Raw genomic sequence first — 26,257 nt, forward strand, 5'->3', positions numbered from 1 at the left:
GTGTCTGCATCCATTAGTGAAATCTGACAAGGATGGCACTGTGCTTTGGAAAAAGGCCACAGTTTATGATGCCTTCGTGCTTGACAGGCTTGACAGGCACTGGCCACCACTCACAGCCAGTGGAGGGGTGAGAGGTCAAGAGACCAGGACTCAGGCTCTGAGGTGCGCTTCTGTGCACTTGCAGCCTATGAGGGCCTCTGCAGAGAATGCCAGCATGCCTGCAAAGCTTCTGGGCACACGACAGGCCTTACCTAGGGGCAGGACACCAACAGTACCATCACAGGACCACTTCTCTGGCTCTGTGCTCAGAGTTGTTATAGTTTCTTTACTCATTATATATGTTTTTCAGGAATGGCATGCATTTGTAAGCTAAAGAATGACGATCATTTCCTGTGTGTAGTATCCTAGTCCAAGAGCTTTTTTTCTTCCCATTTTGTCAGGTCTCTGCCCCTTCCTGTCCAGAAATGTTGCTAGTATAACAGTCTCTGACATGTAGGGTGTGCCATATACACACAGGGATCTGTGCCATTAAACAGGAGGGTCCCACACATCCTTCCTCCACAAGTCCACTTCCACCCCAGCTTCTGCTGAGATGCTGACAGGGTCCACTAGGCACACCCGAATGTTTTCAACAGAAGGATGCTCCACTGCAGCTGTGCTTTCTCGATGGCCATCTCCTGATTTCATATCCTTGGCGGTCCAGACAGACCAAGAAGCTGTGGAACAACCACACCCTAACAGTTCTTCCTTGATTTGTCTCTTTCTCCCCACACCTTACTTTAAGTAGAAAAGAGAAGGCTGCATTTTCCACACTGTGCTTGGAAATCTTAGCTGACTATTCACACACCACTTACAAGTTCTGCTTTTCCTAACCGGTAAGATTATTGACAAATCATCTGGGAATACAGGTATACTACAGCAAGAGAAGAGCTAGACATGCAGGTGCTAAACATCTGTCACATGCCCAAGGGCACAGGTCAGGATGTGGATAGGCAAGTTCTACCTCAATGGGTAAAAAAGCTGGCCAGGAATTTCAGAGTATGTCCCCACTCACATGCCTGTGTGTCTACCCAGGATGAGGAACGTTGGTTTTATCTTCTCTCCAAGCCCTTGGTCTCTGCCCTGCAGCTGACTCCGCTATCAAAGCCTTCCCTACTCCCTTGAATGCCCAATGGACCCCTAGATCAAAGCTCACCACTGAGAGCCCTCCTATCAGACCTCTTTCCTATCTTTAGCTCCTCTCTTAAGCTTCCAATGTGTCGTTGCCCAGGATGGAAGGAGCTAGTCACGCTGGCCCTACAGGTCTACCTTGCTGAACACAGGAACCGTTCAGAAATTTAGCATCAATTTACTTTCTGTTCCAACTAAGAGTTAGCACACAGTTACAACTCTAGTCTTGTTTTTGTTAAATATACTTTAGTTTATTTTCATAATTTTATGCTTTATTTTATACAATCTGTAATTTTAATCCCTGGCTTAAAGTGGCTTTGACTCATGTGATATTCAGAGAAATATCTACACGGGGAGAAGAGAAGGAGATCTTTTATCCACAGTTCTCCTCAGGAAAGCACAGGGCCTCGCTGCCGGGTTCTGACTGCATCATCTCTGGAGTCCCTGGATTTACAAGAACTCAGGCTGCCCCTCCCCCAGTTGGATCTCCCTGCTTAGAGAATTCTTTCCTCTACCACGAACCAACCCTTCTTGTGAGATACAACACTGTTTATCCTGTCTCTAGAAAATGCTCCTTCCCTGTGCCCAACCACACTATTCTAAACCAGAGATGGCACAAGATACAGGAATAGGATGGTCCTTTCTTGCTCAGGACAGGGCTGAATTTTGGCCTGTTTGCTCAGTAACATGCTCACTTCATGTGTCAACATGGCTGAACCATGGTGCCCAGACATATGCTTAAACATTGGCAGAATATCCTACAAGGTCTTATGCTAGGCAAGCACTCCACCAATGAGCTTCCTCTCTGACTTTTTCTTTTGGAGACAGGACCATATTAAGTTCTCCAGCCTTGGCTTCTTTAGTAGCTGGGATTATAGGTGAGTGTCACTAGGCCCAATTAAGTAACACCTAAATAAAGTCACTATCAAGGCCAACCAGGCCACGGTACCTGGAGAAGGAGGAGATGGGGAGACCCTAAGCCTCCACTCTCCCTAAGGGTATTCAAAGGGTTTGCAGGGCACCTGCTGTAGTCCTCAAGAATGCAGAGTAATCTGTATTTCTGATATTGTAAATAACTGTGCACCAAAACTATGAGGGAGTTAAGATTCTTGTAGTTAAAAAAAGGTGCCCAGAGCTCTAAAGCCAGGTTCCGTGGCTTGCTTACACACACACACACACACACACACACACACACACACACACACACACACAATTTCAGCTAAGGCAGGAGAATCCCAAATTTAAGGCCAGCCAGGGGTACAAAGAATAGAGATAGTTTTACCATACTTGTTGCCAACATCCAGAAAGCTTAGACTTTCACCTGACACCCTAGTTTTTTGGCCATTTGCTCTTAAAACTCACCTCATCCCTGAAGACTCAGGATCCTTATCTTGGGAACCTCTTATGTGGGCCCCAGCCTCCCCGCCACAGCCACTGTTGTGAGCCTAGGGAAAGCAGCAGTTCTAGAACCCAGGAAGGAAGCTACAAAGTCAGAAGGGTTGAACAGTGGATGGAGTCTCAGAGCAGCAGGCTGCCTCACCCCTCAGGTAGAAGACTTGGGAAAGGTCCAGTAGACTCTGCTGCCCTGAAGACCAAACGCCTGTCCTCTGTCCTGCTGCTACGGGGGACAAAGGAGCATCATGGCAGACTGACCTTGAGGGCAGGGATCTCCACACTGTCCCCGAGGCTGATAGCACCTGAGAGGATGGTTCCAGTCATCACGGTGCCCTGACCCTTGATGGAGAAGCAGTGGTCCACAGACATGAGGAATGGTCCCGAGGGGTCTCTGGCTGGGATGGAGATCTGGGACTTCAGGAGCTGGAAGAGAAATGCCGCTATAACCACTGCAGCACACAGCTGTGTCACTGGCCTCCCCCAAGGCTATTGGCAAGCTGGCTCAGATCAGAGGCCAATACTGCAACTTAACTCAGGGAGAGGAAGTGGACTTGGTGAGGCCTCCATACTGCAGTGGAAGCATCTCCTACAGGACACCTGACCTGTAGTCCTCATGTACAGTCCCTGCTGGAGCTGCAGGCTCCAGGAGTCTTCATCTAGGTTTCAGGGCCATACAGGCCTTGTCTGTCTGCTGCACCTTAAATCCAGGCACCCACAGTAGCCCTCTGCAGAGGGCTCTCCTGTATGGCTCAGTCTCCACACCTATCACTACAGACCACCTCCTGCTGTTAACATCTGGTGTCTATCCCCACCCCACAAGGTCATGGAGGACTTAGAGAGATCTCCAGTAGCTGGTACCTTGCCTGAGGGAAAGGTGTGTGAATGAAGGACAAATGGAAAGAAACTGAGGTGAGAGGGTAGGAGACTGGCTTCCAGGGGCAGCAGCCTAGGCTTGAGGTCCAAGGCCAAGGTCTGTGCATGTGCTATGGAGCCTTTCTACCCTCTGCCAAGCCCTAACAAATGGAGATCTAAGTTAACTTGGCCCAGCGGCTTCTGTGGTCTGGCCATCCACCTTTCCTTCATGGCTTACTTTCCATGTGCAACAGTACCAACTGGCCACTGCTCCTCAGGTCATTTATGGGCTCGAGATGCTGCCAGAGCTAATCATTATTTTTAAAAAAAGAGCACAGAGACCACACTTCTCTTTGTATTTTCTACTTTCTGATTTTATGAGGAAGTAGTAGTGTTGTCCAAGTATTCAGGTCTGGAGTAAATGTTCTGAAAGCACTGTCTCAAGATAACAATTCCTTTGGAAAAATAATGGAGAGACTCAGAACAGACTTGGCCTGAGATTTGCACAGAGGCTCATTCCTTAAAGAACATCTTTCATAGTCATATTTTTCTGGATTTTGCTTGAATTGTCTCAGGATCCCAGATTCGTGTTCTCTGGAACTGGTGGAGTAACAAGAGCCTCTCCCAGAAAACATTTGTTAAGTGTGAAAAATAGGCATGGCCGGGACATGGCGGTCACATGTGAACTTAGCTCTGGGGATATGGCGGCAGGTGACCCCAACAAACTGATCATTGGTCTGAGTCTGAGTTCCCACTAAAATAAGCAGGTAAATGATCTACATTCTTTCTTCTGTTCCCTTACATAGAGTAGGAAGTCCTGGCATTGTGTTACACACCCTCAAAGGTTCAGGATGGAAGATAGAAAACTCTAGGCCAGCTTGAGCTACTTACTGAGATCCTGCCCCAACAGAAAGGGGCACCAAGAGCAGAATTGCCCATATCAATTTATTTCATACAGTGGGGGTATGGGGATGTGGTAGGTGGGGAGACTTAGCCCTGATGGAGACGACTCTCAAGAGAAAGTAACTTCTCTAGGAGAAGCTGACATTCCATATTTGCCTATCATGTGTACTTGATGAGGGGGAAGAGGACACATGGCAGATGAGGCCTGTGTGACACCTGGGGCCAGGTGAGAAATCTTGGGAGCCTGCATCCCAGGCAAGGACAGTACATGAGCTCAGGACCACAGATCAAGTGTCTGAGGAGGGGATGTGCCCATAAACTTGCCATGAAGTGACTGGGGCAGGTCATTTCACTTTTCTGAACTCACTCTTCCTCAGCCTTCCAGCTGTTGAAAATGTTGCAGACCCAGTATGTTAAGAATTTAAGTGTGGAGCCTAGTATGCCAAATCATGTCACTGTTGTGGTAAACATATCACCCCTAGTAACTCAATTAGCCTCACAGCATCTCTGTGACAGTGCCATTACCTTCCCTGTACTGCAACTTTGTTCACTGCATGAAATGGATTGTCTGATCCAAGCAATTCTTCTGTTGTTTGAGATAGGGTCTCACTAAGCATGCTGGCCTCAAACTTCCCATCTTCTAGCCTTAGCCTCTAAGGATGTGTGTGACCACACCTATGAATCACTTGAGTCTAGGCAGAGAGCAGTAGCAGGTCAACACCAGCACACAGTCTAACACAGAGCTCCTGCACCATGTCAGTGACTAAGCTCAGTGAAGTAACTCTGTATTTCCTTCTCACGGCCTTCTTCCTTCATATTTCTATCTCTACCACCTTGTCTGCATCCCTGTCTGCTGGCTGCCCTAGATGTTGCTGCCCTCTGCCAGGCAAGGGGAAGAACAAGTGTTCCCCAGGACCACCAGGGTGATGCCCGGATAGAAGCCCCATTCCTCGGCAAGCTGCTGAGCACTGTTACTGTGCTCTGTACTTCTGCTAGGCTCCCAGCGCTCTCTGCTCAGGGAGAAGGAAAGGGCACTGGCCCACCTGGATGACTGGGCTCCCTGTCTCTGTCCACTGCCCCTGAGCCTGGAGGAAGAGTCTGAACCTTAAGCCCATAGTTCTGCAAGATGAAATGTCTACTCCTCCAGTGGAGGCCGTCAGGATGGAGGCTGTGCTGCTCCAGCTGCAGACTGGAGGGTCTGAAGGACAGGAATGGACCTTGTGGTCAGATATGCTGTACACGGCTGAGTCTCCACTGAGGAATAAGGGGAGAGAGAGGGAGAATGGTAGGCTTGAGGGACTGGTAACCTTGGTGGGCACTACTTTGTCTGAATGGAAACGTGTGAAAGAGAAGGGACAGAGCAGAACACACAGTAGGCGGGAAGAGCTCTGCACAGCCCAATGCCCAGGGGTTCCACGGGTCTTTGTTTGGGAGTTTCTGAGGGAGGTGAGGAGTCTGACATCAGAGTGAGTGGGAGACCCAAGAAACCAACTTGGAGACCTGTTAGGATTGCCTCTCTCTCAGGCAGAGGGAGACATGGAGGGCTACTGGAGCAGGGCTGGAGCAAAGTGGGATCAAGTTGACAGTACCTCAATGAGTTCTGAGATGCCCTGTGGAGCTTCTGTTTCAGGGGCCTCTGGTCCCCCAGGTTTGGCTGCTACGGGAATAATTGGTGCACCCCGGAATCTGAAACAGAACAACAAGCATTGTAACAGTCAAAGAGGTTGCTGGCACAGCCCAGCACAGACCTGTGGAGCTGCTGGCCTATCACTGAGCATGCCATATGCTTTTTCTTTCTTTTTTTTTTTTTTTTTTTTTGGTATGTGGAACATTTTTTTTCACTTTTTTTTTTATTAAGAAATTTTCTATTTACTTTACATACCAACCACAGATCCCACCTCTTCCCACCTGCCATGTGCCTTTTTTCACCCTTCAGGTGAGTGTGGGAAGATACCACTGCTGCTCTGGATTGTCAGGAGGTAAAGTAGAGGCCCCACAGAGAAAGGCTGTACCTTTGGACATCAGAATCTAAGGGGTTCATCTAGTTCTTGAGCCTTCCCAGGAAGCAGCAGGGACATAGGTGGGATTAGAATACAAGAAGCCCTTAAAAATACTCACACAATCTGGTTCTCTGAAATTCAGAACTAATTGTGACCCCAAAGTCCCTAAAGCAGCATCAAGGAAGCCCTGCCTCTTCGAGGAGAATCTCTTATTTAAGCCATCTTCATTGAAACAAAACTAGTAACCTTGTCAGGGGAAGGAGGAAATAGAAGCAGTTTACAATCCTCTCACTGTTCTATATTCTCTTCTGAACATAGCTTTTCCATGCTCTGCACCAAGAAACTTCCCCTGCCTCAGTTACTGTTCTATTGCTGTAATAAGACACCATGAAAAAGGCAACTTAGAGAAGAGAGAGTTTAATTTGGGGATTCCAGTTTCAGAGGGTTGCAATCCATCATGGCAGGACAAAGGCACTGCAGCAGGAACAGCTGAGAGCTCACATCTTGATCCACAAGTAGGAGGCAGAGAGAAAGAGACTGGGAAGGGTGAAGAGTCTTCTGAAACCTCAAAGCCTGCCCCCAGTGACACACTTCCTTCAGCAACACCACACTTCCTAATCCTTCCAAAATAGTTCCACCCACTGGGGACCAAGTATTCAAACAAACGAGCCTATGAGGGCCATTCTCATTCAAACCACCACACACCCTATTTCCACATTTTCAATATCTTACATCAGATATTTCATGTGTATGGGCTATCTCATACCCTACTATCATAGTTATCATCATATCACAAAGTTTTCTACTGAATAACAGAAACATCAAGCACAATGACAGCTTAAAACATGAATGCTTCAGTTTACACTCCAGCTCACCACCATGGCTCTGTCATATTGTAGATGAGGAAATGAAGACCGGAGAAGCATATTACCTTACTCCAAGACACTAGCTATAACCTTCAGAGCCAACTTCAAACACAGACTTCCACAGTGTGGAACTTGACTTTCTACTCCTTCATGCATGCCCTCCTGATCTCCTCTTCATCACTGTTGGCTGCACAATAGTATGAAATCCAATATTCATATGCTTGCCTTGGAAGTTCCTCATTTATGAGCTTTCAGTGTTATTGTAAGTAACACTGCAACAGGCATACTGGCAAAGGACAGACTTGGCATGGCTTTGGAGGAATCCAAAGGCTATGAACCTCAGACTGAACATACCTTGAAAGATCAACAGTCATGGTGAACAAGTACATGCAAAGGGCCTCTTTATGGAAGCAGCAAAAGCATGAACAGAAATGATCCAACTTTTTCAGAACTTTGGAATTAACCAAAGGCTTGATGATTGAGTTTCTGAGAACAAGTTTAAAAATAGATATTTTAAACCTGTTTTGTTCCACCTACCCTCCAACTCTGTAGTGACCTTGAAAACCACAACCATGAGCTGGAGTGGGGCAGAATGGATTTTTAGTTCTCTCAAAGCACTTGATCCAGAAAAATATCACAATTTTCCTATCTGGTAGTTTCCTAGAAGATCCCATCAGAAAGGCTATGTGTATCTGACCTGCTTTGGGACTTTTAAATAGGAGTAGCGAGAGTCCCAGAAACCCTAAAGGCAAGGAGGCAGAGATGGGCTATGTTTGACACTCCCACAATTGATTGAAGGGACCCCGACCCTGGAATCAATCTCACGGGCTGCCACCCTTCTGACAACCAGGTGACTACTTCGCAGGGGCTGCTATGGCAGCAAGGGTTCCGAATAAAGCAGAACCCATGCAAGAATGGATCTGTAACATAGAGGGATGTGTCTGACAGCTGGTAGTGACAGACTGGATGGCTTGAGACAGAGACTGGGGCTTCATGGCAGTCTAAACCAAGGCCCTGGCAGGCAGCTGAAAGCAAGCTCAAAGCATCAGGAACAAATATGAAAAGCCAAAGGAAGGTTCCCCACTCTACTCTACTCCCCTTACCACATGGAGAAAGGAGAGTAGAGAAAGTGACCTAACTGTAAACACGCTTAGGGTTGGGGATGCTTTCTCTTTCCCCTCCTAGGTCTGACAGCTGTCTCCTGACTGACCCCATTTTCACCATCTTTGCATGTACACACTTTAAGCTCAGCCAATCAGGCTCCAGCTGGTACTACATATATCTGAGCCAACAGTTCTGGAGAAAGAGACTCACCAGACTATCAGAGAAGAATCGAATAAAGACTTCAGAGCCCAGTTGCTGGCTTTGGCCAGTAGGCAGGCTCCCGGATGCCATGTTCTTTGGAAAAGGAAGACTGCCTTCAAGACTTGCCAGACACAGATGCTGTTGAGACTCACTGCACCAGGCTTCTGTCTTAGACAGAGACTCATTCCTGACTCAGCCTGCAAGACTCTATGCTCCAGGAGCAAAAAGGTATTTGTTCCTGCAGCTGTCTCCAGCCTCCAAGACCTGTTACTCCAGAGACCTGTGACTCCTGCCTTCCAGACACGCCAGAGAGAGACAGGAAACATACCCCTCCTACTGCTGCTATTGGTCATCTGCTTTCTGCAGACCTGCCCTAAAGGAACTTTTCTTGATGTGGGATTTAAAGCCCTCAGAAAGTTCTGGCACCATATCACTATGACTTTTCCGGGTTGCGCCCCAAAGTCTGCTGGGGGGCATGGAGCCCACATGATACCCACAGCCTCTTAGTTGGCATCCTGCTGCTGCTGGGGGCCCCAGAGTTTCTACTTCTTCTCTGAATTTTTACTTTCCTGTTTAAAGCATTACTCCTGCATGAAAATGAAGTTCCCCCATCTTCCATTTGCTGGCTACCCACTCAGTTCTTAAAATGGGGGTAGAAAGGAACCCAGGATAGAACAATAACCAGCTCATTTTCTCATTGCAAAAGCCCTTTCCCTGAGGGCATCTGTTGAAAATAAAGAGAAGTCATCAATAACACAATGAGGTGAGAGGTAACAGTTCACACAATGAGCTGAGCAGGAAAAGCTCAGGAACCAGACGCTCACAGCTGGCTTGGAAAAGCTCTGACATATCCTAAGAACTGAGGTCACTCCAGGCACAGGGCTTGCATGCTTAAGAGAGACCCTAGAAGAACCTGGGCCCTCACCTCTGACTTTGAGGTTCTATGTAAACAGAAAGTAAAAGCTAAGCCACAGTTGTCAGCTGCCTGCTGGAACATGGACAGCTTGGCCCACATATATGTAGAAGCCCCTCAGAAAGAAACATCCTACATCCAGGCATCTAGGGAAACCCCTGTCCTATCTTTAGTGATCACTAAGCTAACTGAATGCAGACCTCAGGGTCCCCATGACAAAGAATACAACTTCACACAATCTGTTCAGAAAAGCCATCTAACTATAACGAGCATAGTGATGGTGTCTGTAACTTTCAAAACTACCTTACTATATCATTCTAAATGTCTAGGTTCCATCAAAAAGTCATTATACAGGCACATAGTTCAGTGGTTTTTTTTTTTTTGTTTTTTTTTTTTTGTTGTTGTTTTTTGAGGAGGGGGGCATGAATGTTTTTGCTATGATATAATACATGAGCCAAACACCAGAGAAAAGATTTATTTTGGCTTAGGGTTTCAGGTCTTTCACAGTGGGGAGGGCATGGTGGAGCAGAAGGACTCACCATGACAGCCAGGATGCAGAAAGAGAATGCCCATGCTGTCTGGCTTTTCTTCTCCTTTTATTCCATCTAGGCCCCTCACCTATGGTGTGGTACTGCCAACATTCCGAGAGGTCTTACCCCTTAGTTCATCATCTCTGCAGACACCATCACAGACATACTCAGATGCATCATGTTAACCTTAGAGTTAGTTACATAGAGTTAGTTACATAGAGACTCTGTCTCAAAACACACACACACACACACACACACACACACACACACACACACACATACACACACCAGTTGATATACTGTGGCAATTTCCTCCAAAATGAAACACTTAATTCTCTGTGAAGCTCATTAAGACTCAGGAAGTTCTAAGGGTAGACAGATTCCTTAGGATTTAGAAAGGAAACAATGGGGAGGGTCAGGAAGTCCCTGCAATCAGGTTCACAGGGCCCTTTCTTCCCCTGGTTAAGTAAGTTTTAAGGACTTCTGGGGAGAGGGATGCCAAGCGGTGGAGCTGTCTGCATGTCACACAGAGAGCCCAGGCTCCCAGCTGTCACCAGGTGTCACTCATGCAGGGTGTGAGCTTTCAGTGATACAACCTTCTTCAAGTTGTCCGTGCTCTTGTAGTTCCATAGCCCTAATAAATCCAGTAATTTACTAAGGTGGACTTTGGTCTGTCATCTGCTCCCTATCTGGGGTGAACAGATGTCTGTTCACATCACCCCACGAAAGTTAACACAACAGTTAGAAATCATAAAAGAAAAATTCCAGAGTTGAGAAGTGCAAGAACTGAAATGAAAACTCCACTTGAGGAGGTCCGCAGTGGGTCTGAGCATGCAGAATAAAGAGCTGACAACCAAGATCATTCCGTCGGGGAAGAAGAGGGAGAGAACCCAGCTGTATAAGCACAACTGTGCCGCAAGTGGGGCAGCTTAAGTACAACAGTGCTCTCTGAAGCAAGAAGAATGAAGTGGGAGCATCAGGAACGAGAAAATAACGTTCTACACCTTCCCAAGGTGGATGGAAGATATTAACCTGCACATTTAAGAAGCTGAACTAACTTCAATCATTAACTCAAAATCTACAAGTAGAGATGACAGCCGTGGTCAGTGTGATAAGGGAACTTCCCCCAGCTTGGGGAAGAAATGGACTCAAGTAGGTGTGTGAGGGCAACATTAGGGCAGAGCTGGTCTCAGATATGGAGGCCAGGAGGTGAAAAGATGTCATATTTAAAGTATACAAAATTTAAATGAAAAGAAAAAAAGCCTGTCAATACAAACTGTATACCCAACCAAAAAATATGCTTCAAAAAATTAAGAAGAACACAAAAGTACCACACGGCCAAGCAATTCCACTAAACACACACACACACACACACACACACACACACACACACACACACTGAAAACAAGAAACAAACACTTGTCCACTTGTTTGTTAGTTACTTTTCTATTGCTGTGTCAAAACATCATGATGATGGCAACTTAGAAAAGAAAGTATTTAATTAGGCCTAGGATTTCAGAGGGTGAGAGTCCATGATTGTGGAACCAATAGCTGAGAGCTCACATCTAGATCCACAAGGAGGAGGCAGAGAATGCACTGGGATTGTGCCACTGTTCAACAGAAATGCAGGAAATAACCCTTACGTGGCCTCTGTCTGCAGGTATTCTACTCAGCAGTCCTGGCCCAGGTCCTGAAGAGGGGAGTGGAATGTGCCAGCTCATGGACATTCCTGATAGGCAAGCTGTAAGACAACTTCCACTCTGCCTTTTAGTTGTGCCGCACAGTGGTTTTATGCTTGGTGATGTGAAACTGCACTTCAAGATAACCACATTTAAGGAAGAATATGAGCTCTCTTAAAAAACAGACAAAAACAGGTCTGCTATGCTAAGGTACAGACAGTGTGGAAAAGCTTATGCAGAGACTGTGGGACAGCTGGCCTGTATAGGTCTCCCTGAGAGAGGAGGAGGAAAGAACAGGCACAGGACTCACGGTTTTGTACTTGGTCAAGGATACGTGAATGTCACTGGGCCCCTTTGTCCAGTCTGGTTCTGAAGGACAAGTGATACCAACTAGCAGAGGGATTAGTGTCCTTGTGAGGACAATCATGGAGTCAGGGAGCACAAGGCTCTGTAGTGAGGCTTTCAAGATCACAACACTGAGCTCTGTCTTTCTTGGCTTCTGGATTTCCTTCCTATGACTGCACAGTGTCCATTTACCCTTGTGCCTCAGTTTTCTCATTAAGATGATAGCAGAATCCCTGACACAATTACTTTGAGGGCTGAATAAAGTACTACAATGAGAACATCTAGCCAGGTACTGTGTGCATCACGCGTGTTCTGCATTATCTGTGAAATAAACACAAGATTCTGGATGTGGGAATGATCATGGTTCTTGCCTTTGTGTCTGAGGGTCATTAATGATCTAGCAATTTATGTCTGTAATTTGTTGTTGTTATTTTATAAAATTGTAATTGTGTACATTTATTTTGCATAGTGTTCCAGTTTCCTTTCTGTTGCTATGATAAAATAACCAAAAGCAACTTGGGGGGAAAAGGTTTATTTGACTTACACTTCCAGACCATAATCCCTCACTGAGGGACATCAAAGCAGGAACTCAAGCAATAATAGAAACAGACACCATGGAGAAATGCTACTTGTTAGCTCACTTTTGCTTCCAGACTCATACTTAGCTATCTTTCTTATACAGTGAAGGACCACCTGCCTAGGGATGGTGCTGCCCACAGTGGGCTGGACCCTCCTACAATGATCAAGACAAAGGCTAGGGGAATGACCCAACAAGAGTAAGCACTGCTCTTACAGAGCACCAGAGTTCAGTTCCCATCACCTACATCAGGCAACTCAAAGCTGCAGGTAACTTTAATTCCAAGGGAATGTAATGTCTTGTATTCACAAGTATGAATCTACATAATTTTAAAAACAAAAATAAATCAAGACAATTCCTCACAGACATGCTCACCAACCAACCTAATCTAGACAATTCCTCAACTGGGGCTTCTCCTCTCAGATGACTCTAAGTTGTATGAAGTTGACAAGGCTAACTAAGATACATAGTGATAGGTTTCATTAAGACATTTTCATTCATGTATGCCATGTACTTGGACATATTTACCAGCGACTCTTCCTTTTCTGTTGCTATTCTTTCTCCCAGATAAGTTTCATTTCTCCTTTCATGTTTCATATATCCATACATGGTTTTATGTATCTATATGATATCTAGGATCCCCAAAAGAGAGAAAATACACCTCATATATCTTTGAGTCTGACTAAATTTGACGATCTCTGGTTATATCCATTTCCCTGCAAATGACATAATTTCATTGCGGCTGAACAGAACTCCACTGTGTGTACATAGGCCATACCTGCTTTATCTAGTCCTCTGTTGACAGACACCTAGGCTGATTCCTTTACTTGGGTAATTGTAAACAGTGATGCATGAACACGGATATGAAGGTATCTCTGCAGTATGTATGTAATTTGAAAGTGACAAAAAATGGCCAGAATACTGGATGCTATAATTATGCCTATCACGTTTTTAAAATTCTAACTCAAAAACTTTATTAATGATTCCTATAAGATATTTACCTTTTATATTTAACTATATATAGTTTTTATCTTTAAACATTTTTATGTTGAAATGTGATAACACAAAATGAGACTTTTCTCATGTAACAGAAAGTTATGTTAGCCCTTCCAAAATAAAAAGATTAAGTTCCCAACAATTATCATATAATTTTATTTGTTTGAGAACTCAACACACTAGACAAAAAGCTTTGTTACTCTTCTTGATCTACCCACAGAACCTAGGTTGGCTGCTTTACACAGAGCTAGCTTTGAAACACTTCCCATATCACTAGCTGTGTGACCTGTGACAAGCTACTGAAGCCAGTCTAGCTGGATTCAAGACTTTCTTCTGTCAAAGTGGTAGGGAGGAGTAACATACACCTCGCAGGGTCATGACAGAGGTAAGGAATGGAAAGCCCCATCAGCATAGTTCTTGGCTCTTAGGTATATCACAAAAGACCCGCCTTCTCCCCCATCCCCTACCCACATGGCACTGCATCCAAGGAATTCAAGACAATGTAAGTGATCATTTGTGGAAGACTGAGATTATATATGAAGCAGAAAACACACATATTGTAAAATCAGACCATGAAGAGGAGATGCCCCAAATTCCAAACACAGATCTGTTCACACACCCAAGACACCCCAGACAGGCAGGACAGATCCCAGCAAGCACCTGAAGAAGAGGAAGAGGTGGAACACTATGAATGTGGTCACTCTTCTGTCACTTAGACACTGATTCTATTAAGTGAACAGGAACACTTATGTGTTTTCAGTGAAAATATTATGCTTAAGGTATGAATGTGTCATTTAAAAATTATTTTCTGCTCTAAGGGATTTTTTAAATTAACTAATAGCAGCCAAGTCTTGGGGGACAAGAAATTTCTACTACTGAAGCTACAAAAATAAACACAAGAAAACCAAAACAAAGCTACTAGTGTCTAGCTAGACACTGTAACCAGAGCCTGGTTACACTTGGGGGCTGTGAAGACAAGGCAAGACTGAGCTGAGACATCTCCCTGAAATAGGTAAGGGAGATTTAGAGAACTCCAAGTTTAAGTTGCTCCAACAACTGTGGTAGTTGTTCCATATCCCAGACTCATGCCGCCTGCGCTGCAGTGTAAGCTGTTCACGCTAACTTCAGGATTCCACCTTCCTCAAGACCTTTGCCCATTGCCATTACCCCCACTCTCCTGAAGGGGTCACAAGAAGAGGTCACTGAAGGGAAAGAACTGAAGAGTCCAGGAAAGAACTCAGCACCACCAGACCCCATTGCCTATCTAAAGGACTCTAGGCCTGTCCCTCAGTCAACCTTCACCTGCTGATCTCTTCTTAGGACCTCTGGAGGCCTTTCTACAGTCTCAGATTTTGCTTCTCTTAAAGGAAAACTCCTCTGGCTTAAATATCCTCCCACCCAGCCATTTCCAAAGAGCCCAGTATATACTATTGACATAGCTTATGTCTGGTTTTCTGACAACAGTTTCCTTCCTTCTTAACTAGGGTCTGATGAAATCCCACTTCTGCCAGGTTCTATGAATGATACACAACTAAATCCCAGGGTTTCTGGAGCCATGGGGCAAGCAAGAGGCTAGAGCGCTTGCTGAGATTTCCACCTGGGTGACACTAACAGAGTTGGATGCTTGAATTTGAAGAGGGATAGAAAGAAGGAAAAGGAGTTTAAACAAAAAGAAAGCAGAAAAGTGTTGTGGAATATTTTAACTGTGTAAAGATGTGTTACATTTGTTTATGCTTCATTTAAGATGTAAGGATATGTGTTTAATTATGTAAAGATGTGTTGCACCTGCTTCACCTTGTCTGCCTAAGACATCTGATTGGTCTAATAAAGAGGTGACCAGCCAATAACTAGGCAGAGAAAGGATAGGCGGGGCTAGCAGACAGAATAAATAGGAAGAGAGATCTAGGCTCAAGAGAGAAGAAAGACTAAGGGAGACACCTAGGGCAAGAAGCCAGGCAGCTGCCAGCAGACATGAGAAGTACTGAAAGTAAGACATACAGAAGGAAAGAAAAGTAAAAAGCGCTGAGGCAAAAGGTAGATAAAGAGAAACAGGTTAATTTAAGTTAAAAGAGCTAGCCGGAAACAAACCTAAGCTAGGCTGAGCATTCATAACTAATAAGAAGTCTCCGTGTCATGATTTTGGAGCTTGCTGGTGGCCCAAGAGAAAAAGCCTGGTACAGTAAAGAAAGACAAAAACACTGATGTGAGTTGTGGTTGATATATTGTGCACCCCAATAAAGTTATCTGGGAATCAGAGAAGAGAACAGCTACTATATTAAACATAGAGGTTAGGCAGTGTTAGCACACGCCTTTAATCCTAGCATTCCGGAGGCAGAGATCCATTCAGATAGATCTCTGTGAGTTCAAAGCCACACTGGACACAGCTAGGCATGGTGACACACACCTTTAATCCCAGGAAGTGATGGCAAGAAGCAGAAAGGAATATAAGGAGATCAGCTGAGATCCATTTGGATGAGGATTCAGAGGCTTTCAGTCTGAGGAAACAGGATCAGCTGAGAAGTTGGCAAGGTGAGGTTGGATGCGGCTTGTTCTGTTTCTCTGACCTTTCAGCATTCACCCCAATACCTGACTCCGGGTTTGTTTTTACTAATAAGACCTTTTAAGATTATTGTTACAGTGAGCTAGAGAGGAAACACAAAAGTAAAGTGTAGTGGTTTGAGTGAGAATGGCCCCCAAGGGCTCATAGATTTGAAAGTTTGGTTCCCAGTTGGTGGACTGTTTAGGAAGAACTAGGAGGTGTGTCACTAGGAGTTGAAGTCATGGACTTTGAAGTTTCAAAAGCCAACACCAGGCCCAGTGTCTCACTCTCTCTGCCTGCCGCCTGCAGACAGAGGATGGAAGCTCTCAGTACTGCTCCAGCACCATGCCTGCCTGCCACCACACTCTGCCATGATAATGGGCTCATTTTCTGAAACTGTAAGCAATCCCCCAATTAAATGCTTTCTTTTAAAAGTTGCCTTGGTCACAGTGTCTCTTCAGAGCAATAACACAGTAACTGTCTTAGGGTTACTATTGCCATGATGAAACACCATGACCAAAAATAACTTGGAGAGGAAAGAATTTACTTGGCTTACACTTCTGCATCACTGTTCATCGAAGAAGTCAGGACAGGAACGAAAACAGAGCAGGAACCTGGAGGCAGGAACTGATTTGGAGATCATGGAGGAGTGCTACTTACTGGCTTGCTCAGTCTGCTTTTAGGGATGGCACCACACACAATGGACTGGGCTCTCCCCCACTGTGGTGGTTTGAAAGAAAATGACCCCCAAGGGGAATGGCACTATTAGGAGGCGTGGCCTTATTGAAGAAAGTGTGTCACAGTGGAAGCAGGCTTTGAGGTCTCATATATGCTCAAGCCACACCCAATGTCTCAGACCACTTCTTGCTGCCTGCCGATCAAGATGTAGGACTCTCAGCTCCAGCACCATGTCTGCCTGCACACCACCATGTCCCACCATGATAATAATGGACTAAACTTCTGAAACTAATTAAATGTTTTCCTTTATAAGAGTTGTCAGTCATGGTGTCTCTTCACAGCAACTGAAACTCTAAGACACTATTCAATCACTAATTAAGAAAATGCCCTACAGGCTTGCCTACAGCTTGATCTTAGAAAGGCATTATGTAAATTGAGATTTCCTCCTTTCAGATGACTTTAGTTTGTGTCAAGTTGTCATAAAACTATCCTGTACAGTAGCTAAGACATAAAGGCAAAGAAAAGAAGGTAAACAGCCCTGCCCTACTCTGTACCCAGCACTAGGCACATGTTCAACAAAGGATCCCAATGGCCAGGAGCAGGGCTGACGTCCCTATATCAGAGAAGCCAGGACTGGTCAGGGCTGCCAGAGGCCCAGTGCACCATCCTTCTGGAGTCAGAGTCCAGCATCTTCTCCACAGGAAACAGGGTGGAAGGGAGCTCTGGAACTAGAACCCAGCCCACCTACTCTGGTTCTGCTTCCCGGCTTAGGCCTAGGACCTGGTGTTGCATGTGCGCACGTACGAATGCAGAGAGCTCCAAGAATTTACCATAAAGTGTCTGGAAATTCAGTGGTTTTTATCCAGACCCTTCTGGGAAACACACTGTTGGGTGCTTGGCCATTTTCATCAGGCCAAGATGGTTGTACTATTTTCTAGGCCTGCTGCACATGAGGTATCCTGGCTCCTGGCCAAGAAGAGAGGAACTGTCTGGGAATCCCTAGGCTGTGGCTGAGGTTCTGGAACAAGGACTTCAACCAGAGGGCAGCCCTCAGTCTTGTAGTGTAGTCATGGCTGACCTTCTGAGCATTCAAGAACATCTTCTGACCCACTTCCATCTCCTCCAGTCTACCCACATAGATGTGTCATAGTGCTCACTGGCTCAGACACACCGACTGTGCGTGCAGGCTGACCTTCACCTGCATACCAAGAGTTCTAGATAACAGTAACACATATACATCTATTACATATAGATGGATTTATAAGCTGTGTAAAAGAAATCTAAGCAAATAGAACAGAAATTTTAAGTTTGGAATAGTAGACATCAAAATAGCCACCATTGATCAAGTCTTGTTTTCTCGGGAGTCAAGTAACTTGCAAAACTGATTCTCTGGGGTAACTGTATGACCCAGCTGACTTAATGATCTGTGTGGGGGAATTCTTGGCACAGGGCCAAGCTCCCTCATTACAGTTCTCCCTGCTAAGGTCCTGCTGCATGCAGGGTGCTAAGTGCTTCCTATAGAAAGGTTATGAGGCTGAAGTCACCAGCTCCCAATTCACAAAGAAACAGGGAGGAAGTATTTCCCAAGAGCATGTGGCAATTCACCACAGCACTAGCAACTGGCCACAACACCAGCATGATGCAGGCCTGTAGAGTCCACAGAGTTAGGAATGAATCCCTGGAGACTGATAGTAAGTCCAATCCTAGGGAGGGTATCAAAAATGAGGGGAGACTGGGAAATGCTGGGCTCTAAGTTGGCTGTAACAGAAAGAGGGAAATAGAAAGTATTTTAAGAGAAGAAAGAACCAGGAGTCTGGAAGAAAGATGCATCAAGCATGCTGTCAGATGATAACACTTAGTGGAAAAATAAACAGAAAAGCACAGAACACTGAACAGTGTCAATGTAGTGATAACAACTACCTCAAATTATGTCCATGTGGAAAAGACTGACAGGAATCCTGGGAGGAAGCATTTTAATTTGCTGCACCAGGGAGATTGGGAGTACATTTTTATCTTTTATTCTGATTTCTGTTAACACTGATAAATGTTTATGCAAGAGTAATTTTAAATGCTTTCAGAGATAAAGAAATCACAAAGAAAAACAATCAAAGAGTTTGACTACATGAAAATTAGAAACTTGAGATGTCAAAACAAAAGCAACTAAAATGGGGAGAAACAAATGCTGCTGCCTTGTTCCTACCAAGTGTGATGGGCAAAGGGTTAACAGCAACATCCTCACTAAGATCAAAAAGAAAGGCTAAACTCTCAAGAGGCCAATGGACAAAACACACATGCTCAAATCATACACATGAAAGTCCAATTGCCTAATACATGTCAGGAAAGTGTTCTGTCTCACCAGTAGTCACCTGCATACCAAAACAAGCATAGAACACTATCTCCATCGAAATTACCTTATACTCAGAGCCAAACTTGGCTGCAAGTACCCATGTAAAATGGCAGACCCCCTTTGGACAGTGTTCAAATGTTCAAAAAGGGTTTAAGTTTTCATGACTTTTAATTCCAAGATCTCACAGCTGAGAATCTACCATGAGGGAATAACTGTAGACACAAAATTGAATGTTGTGAAGAGATGCTCAGTTCAGGCTCACTTAGGTATAAGAAGGAAAACAGCCCAGTCTGCAGGGTGAGAACAGACTACTGCTTTATATAATGTTAATAAACATAGACACCAAAATGAAGAATATGCCATGACTGCAATCGTATTTTAAAGGAGCTGAATTCATATAACATTAACACATAAAAATTAGTTCTTTTAATATTTTAGAGATGAGCAACCCAGAGTGAAACTAAAAGTGACTGCATTTGCAAAACTTCTGCAGAAATAAACAGGGATAAATCTAGCCACAGGAAGGACCTGAACAACGAAAGCTATGAAACACTAAAGAAAGAATTAAAGGTCAGTGGTTCTCAACCTTCCTAATGCTGTGACCCTTTAATATAGTTCCTCATATTGTGGTGACCCTGACCATAAAATTATTTTTGTTGATACTTTATAACTGCAATTTTGTTACTGTTCTGAATTGTAATGTAAATTATCTGTGTTTTCCAATTGTCTTAGGTGATCCCTGTGAAAGGGTCATTAGACACCCCCACCCCCAAAAGGGGTTGCAACCCACAGGTTGAGAACCACTGACAGATGGGGAGACAGTCCATGTTTGTGGATTGGGAGACAATAGTGTATAGGTATCAAATGTACCAAAGTTATCTTCAGATCACTATCAAAACTCTAGGAGCCTTTTTGCAGACACAGATAAGCAGATCCTCAAATTCATACAGAATTGTAGGGGTTCCATCCAGTCAGAACAATTTCAGAAAGGGCCAGAGCTATGAAGACTCTGCTTCCTGACTCCGAAACTCACTGCAAAGCTAGCTGTCAAAGAGGTGAGGTACTCCCATAAGCATAGGTATATACATCAATGCACTAGAGCTGTAACGGTTTGAGTGAGCATGTCCCCCACAGGCTCAGATATTCTGAATACTTGATCACTAGCTGCACTCTCTTGGGGAGTTTAATAGTATAGCCTTGCTGGAGGAAGTATATTACTGGGGGTGAGCTTGGAGAATAAATGCCTTGTGCCTCTTTGGATTCAAATTCTCTGCTTCCTGCTTGTGCATTTGAAGATATGAGCTCTCAACTTCCTGCTTTTGTAGCCACGCCTCCTGCCATTAATGGATTCTTCTCCCTCTTGAACAGTAAGCCAAAATAAACCCCTCCTTCTATAAGTTGCCTTGGTCCTCAGAAAGCCAAGAACTAAGTCTAGATGGAAGGTTAATTTTTTAGCAACAATTAAAGGAAGGGGTAATAAATGGTGCTGGGAAAACTGGACAGCTACATGCAAAAGAAGGAAACTGAACTCTAGCTTCACACCACTGCAAAAGATACTAAAATGAACCAACAACCTACACATACAAAAGACACTGGAGAACACATTCATGACATGGGATTTGAGAACAGTTTCTCAGCTATGAATCCAAAACCACAGACAATAGCAGCAACATAAGGCAAATGAGAGAGATTTCACCAGGATTCAGAACATTTGTATATCAAAGAAAGCAAAAAGCCTACAGGATTTCAAATCACATCTCAGATAGAGATTAATGTATAGACCTACAATTCAACAATGGGAAAACAACTCATTTTAAGACCTACAATTCAACAATGGGAAAACAACTCATTTTAAAGCTCGACAAAAGATGTAATCAGCTATTTCTCTATGAAAATATAAAGGTGACCAACATCATGCTCGGTACCAGCCACAATGAAAAAGCAAACTTTAACCGCAGTGAGGTGGTCCCTTACACAGCAAAGATGGCTGAGGAAGAAATGGAAACAGCCAAACATGGTGGTTTGAGCCTATAATCTCAGCACTTGAGCGAGAGGCTGGGGCAAGAAGTTTGCCCCAGGTAGACCTAGGCTACACAGTGAGACCCTGTCTCAAGGAAAACAGCAAGTGTTGAGAGACTATGGAGACACTGGAGCCCTCATGTACAGCTGCTGGGAACATGAATAGGACAGCTGCTATGGAAGCAGGTTGGCAGTGCCTCAGAAAGGATGGATATGGACTAGTGTACAAGCCACTCCCCACTCCTAGATACCTGGGGACATCGCTCCAGAGGGACTAAAATCAGAGTTCACAGCAGTTCATCATTCCAACAGCTGAGAGTAGTCCATAGGCTGGTCAATGGTGGAGCGGGGCGGGGAAAAACACACAGCACAAATACAACAGAGTGGGCTCAGCCTCTTCCGATATAGCTGTAACACAGATGGAACTTAAATGTTCTATGAAATCCATACATAACTCCACTTGAACAAGACAAATCACAGAGACAGAGAGCAGAAAAGAAGCTGTGAGGGGGGAACAAGAGAGTCACTGTCTGGGAGTAGTTTACAAGGGATCATAGAAAGGTCTGGGTGGACATACACATTCTGAATACATTTTATATCATTGGATTATTCACTTACAAATGGTTAAAATTACAGATTTGTGTATTTTACCATAATTAAAAAAACCAAAACAACTTGAAAGAGAGTGTAGGTGCCACATCCCTGTGATCCCAGCACTTTGGAGGCTGAGGCAGAGGGTTTAGAGCTTGGGTTCAGCCTGGGCTACACAGTGATACCTGTGTTTTCAAAACAGCGCCTGTGGGAGCGTTGTTATATGTTTCAAAAGACAGGAAATTAGGAGCTCAAATGTCAGCTGCTGTTATTTTAAGAAAAAAGTCTTTAGTTCTTCCTTTCAACTACTTTTCTGTATTTTCGAAGCCTTCTATTTCAATTGAAACTCCAAGTAGAGAAGAATAAGTTTTGTCTTAAACATTTTTCAGGTTTGGACAATACTGGGGTCCACCATTCCATATTTTTCTTCCTAAACAGAGATGTCCTCAAATTTAGTTTACAAGGACAGCAAAGGAAAGGAAATGACCCCTGAAAATGAGGCAGATGAGTTCTTTTTTTTTTTAAATTTATTTATTATGTATACAGAGGAGGGTGCCAGATCTCATTACAGATGGTTGTGAGCCACCATGTGGTTGCTGGGATCTGAACTCAGGACCTCTGGAAGAGCAGCCAGTGCTCTTACCCTCTGAACTATCTCTCCAGCCCACAGATGAGTTCTTAAAAACTCAGCCTAGCACAGGGCTCCAGGATTCCACCCACAAGTGACAACCCTGCCCTCTGTGGCAGGGCCTCTAGGTGTGGGAGGAGGAAAAGGGCTCAGACACCCCTCTGATGACAATTTCCTCCGGCAATATGATAAAGTTCATAATCTGACCTCCAGCCAACACATTAAACTAGGGAGTCTGGTTTACAAACAAGTGAGGCTTCCCCCCATGACTGTCAGAGCTGCAGGTGTTGCAGAGTGCCCTCAGGCTCCTGAAGGCCTGTCAATGAAGTAAGTGAGCTGATGCTGTTGGGGTTTATGCAGGACTCCAAAATCCCTTTTCCCCTTTCTGACAAGTAAATAAAATGGCAAGGAGATCAAATAACTCACTAAAAAGAAGATATAATTTTTTATCTTCCTTTTTACAGTCTCATATCCACTTCCGTTAGGAATAACGAAGTCTGAATTCTTATGCAACACTTATCTAAATGTGTCGATTTTATCAGATTGATGAATTTTGCTAACAAAAGACAGTGCAAGGAAATCTTTTATGACATATATGGCCCATTCACAGGGCTGAAGCTTTAATTTAACCAACTTGAGCATTCTGAGGGAGAGCTGCAGGTGTTGGATCAGGGAAAAAATCATAAATGGGAAGGCATATCAATCTTTATGACAGGGAAACAAAAACACTCTTTACTTGCTTGCCCTCCACAGGCTGGAGAAGGAGAGGCACGAGTAGAGGATATTGTCTCAGGCAACATAGCAGAGAGGAGGCAGCCCTGTCTCCCAGTGACGGCTCTTCAGAACTGACCAAAAGGAATGACCAGAGAGGGAGAGAGAGTCATAGAACAATGAGGCCTGCCAGTTCTGTATGCTCAACAAGGACACTAACACATTTTCTTGGCCACATCAGAAATCAGTAAGTTCTGTGGTCCCCTGAGCAACCAGGTGGCTTATAGTACTGTGGTCTCCACCTCTCACTTCCTAACTCTGCCCATAGCTCTGATACCTTGGTGCCCTGACTGCAACCAGAGGCAACTGGGGTCTCCTACATCTCCCCTTCTACCTCCTGCATGACCTCAACCATAGACACCTCTTCTCTCCCTGGGAAAAGCCCACAACACACTAACTTACCTCCTCTTTCTTTTCCCCGGAGCTCCTGATTCCACCAACCAGGCCAGCTTTCCCCTGTAGCTGGTGATGACCCAAGGTGAAACCTCATTTGATTACTCCCTGCTCAGAGTTCCTCAGGAACATGCCAACTCTCTCTCACAAGATAAAGCTGCAAATGCTCTGGCTGCCAGCAGCAGCAGTCACATGTCTGCAGTCACCCTTTTGCAGGGCTCTAGGATTTTTGTCCTGAGTTGACAGCGGAGCTGTGGTTGGAGAACATGACACCCAGGCTCCAGTGCTGAGGCCTGGCCATGACAAGGGCAGGACCGGGTCTTCATGGAGCAACACGGAGGGGCCCTTGGACTAGGTTCCTAGGCCTTGAAAGCTCACACATCTGAGCTATAAAGTGCAGCACCTGGACCTGGACCTCAGCACACACACAGGGGCATGTACCACAGCTCAGATGGTACATGACAGGATGGGGCCAGGCGGTGGTGGTGCACACCTTTAATCCCAGCATTCAGGAGGCAGAGGCAGGTGGATCTTTGTGAATTTGAGGCCTGCCTGGTCTACAGAGCGAGATCCAGGACAACCAGGACTACACAGAGAAACCCTGTCTCAAAAAACCAAAAAGAAAAAAAAGTGACAGGATAGAGACTCCCCAGAGGATACCAACCTCCAACTATGCCACTCCCACATAAGTGAGAGTACCCCATTTCCTTATGCTCCAGTACTCTCTGGAACCTTAACCGCATGTTAACCTTGAGTCAGCCTCACGCAGCCACTGCTGTGTCAACAGGCAGCACTCTGCTCACCAGGACGTGAGGCTAACCTGCCTGTCCAGAGTGTTAAATGAGCAACCACCTTACACATGAGCTGTCATTAGCAAACCTACTTGGTGTTCTCAAGAGTCTTCTGCATTTTCTTGGTCATTTTGTCAATCGCTGCCTGCCTCTTCCCTTCCGCTAACAGGTCTATCTTGTTCAGCACCACAACCAGCTTCTGGCAGGCGATCTGGCCAATCACAAGGCACTCTGCGGACTGTGTCTGCATTCCCTTGGTCACATCAATCACGAGCATCATCAGATCAATGATCTGGGCACCTGGGGCAATAAAAGGTAAGGTTAGGAGAAGAGTTGGCTTAGTGAGCCTCACAGGAAGTCACCATACCCAGTCCCAGCAAAGCATTGCAATAGTGGGCAGACTGGGGAGAATGTTGGATATTTCCTGCCCCATCCAAGTGAGTATTCTGACTGGTATAACCTCATCAAGGCAAAAGAGCAGCAGGAAATGGGAGGGCACTGAGGGTCCTCTCAGGGCCCGTGGCTGTGCACAGCAGGATTGAGTTTAGGTGAAGGACGCCTGGCTCCAGAGTCCCCCTCTGCTGTACCACGGCTCTCATTTTTATTTCATTCAGTAAGGGCAGATGGTGCACAGGAAAGCTCGAATACCTAGCTACCTGCCCTTACTAAGAAAGACAGCAAGGCTTAAAAAATACAGGCCTCCAGCAATGTGTGAGGATTAGAGATGCAGAACGCTTCTTCCCAAAACACCTAGGTTGCCTACAATTGCTTTAAGACTGATGCTCATGATCTACTAACTTTGGTCCTATGCTCTGTTTATGGAGCCTCTGCTCTTTCTAGGAGGTTGGCACACAGAACTGCTGAACAGACAGCTGGCTGTGAACACATGTATAGCACGCCTGAGCTGAACAAGCAGGTCTCATATGACAGGGCAGTCAGTGAAGAAAAGGTACCAGCCACCATGTTAGAAGCACAGGTGTTAAGAAACAGAATGACTATGCCCTTTGTAAGGGGACTTAGAGGACTTCAAATAATTCAATTCAATATTTTAGAAATAATATTATAAATAACTGTAGCATGAATCTTAAAGAGTCTTTATTAATAAAACAAACCCAGAGCCAAGTATTGGGGTGAACACTGGAAGATCAGAGAGACAAAACAAGCCACAGCTAACCTCACCTGGTCAACTTCTCAGCTGATCTTGTTTCCTCAGACTGGAAGCCTCTGTGTCCTCATATCTGAATGGCTCTCAGCTGAACTGTGCTGCTCAAAACCTAAAAGCTTAACCAGCCAAATGCTTCTAGTTCCTGGTCTTCACGCCTTATACACCTTTCTTCCATCTACCATCACTCCCTGGGATTAAAGGCGTGAGTCACCATGCTTGGCTGTATCCTTGAACAGATGGATTTCTGCCTCTGGAATGCTAGGGTTAAAGGCGTGTGCTACCACTGCCTATCCTAAGTATCTAGTGGCTTTTCTGTTCTCTGACCCCAGATAAGTTTATTAGTGTACACAATATTTTAGGGAACACAATACCACCACAAATAATATTTAGTTACTATTATTATTATTACTATTATATTTCAACAATTTAGAAGGGAAAAAGTGTAATTTAGGGAAAGCAGGAAAACAGATATGTCCCCCTCTGAAATGAATGGTAATTACATCTTCAGTTTACAAGACCTCCTCCTAAGAACTTCAGGACCACACTATGATCACTAGCAAGTCTGAAGAAGTGAAAGACTGAAGACAAGACTCCCTCTGAAAGTGAGTCTGACGACCAACCCCACCTTCTGCTGTGGGAGAGAAAGGCCAGGAAAAGACCTTCTGTCACGGTTGCCACACCAGCAATGTGTGCTAAGGTAGTATGCTTAATCCTCATTGCCCTGTTTCAGATGCAGAAAGGCTCAAAACACGGCAGTACATGCTCTAGGTCACATGGTCACCTGGCACCAAAGGGAACTATTCT

General features: G+C 44.9%; 1 protein-coding gene across 1 annotated transcript in view; it reads right to left on the reverse strand.

Moving 5' to 3' along the window:
* The window catches only part of Eefsec (eukaryotic elongation factor, selenocysteine-tRNA specific), a 208,646-nt gene that overhangs the window by 107,282 nt on the left and 75,107 nt on the right, over window positions 1–26,257 (reverse strand). The window contains exons 2-4 of the mRNA XM_059258164.1: window positions 24,381–24,588; window positions 5,910–6,006; window positions 2,824–2,988 (exon numbers count right to left, since the gene is read on the reverse strand). Coding sequence (XP_059114147.1) covers window positions 2,824–2,988; window positions 5,910–6,006; window positions 24,381–24,588 — 470 coding nt within the window. The remainder of the gene's footprint in view (window positions 1–2,823; window positions 2,989–5,909; window positions 6,007–24,380; window positions 24,589–26,257) is intronic.

The sequence above is a fragment of the Peromyscus eremicus genome, chromosome 3 (genome assembly GCF_949786415.1).
Source record: "Peromyscus eremicus chromosome 3, PerEre_H2_v1, whole genome shotgun sequence".
NCBI classification, from domain to species: Eukaryota; Metazoa; Chordata; class Mammalia; order Rodentia; family Cricetidae; genus Peromyscus; species Peromyscus eremicus.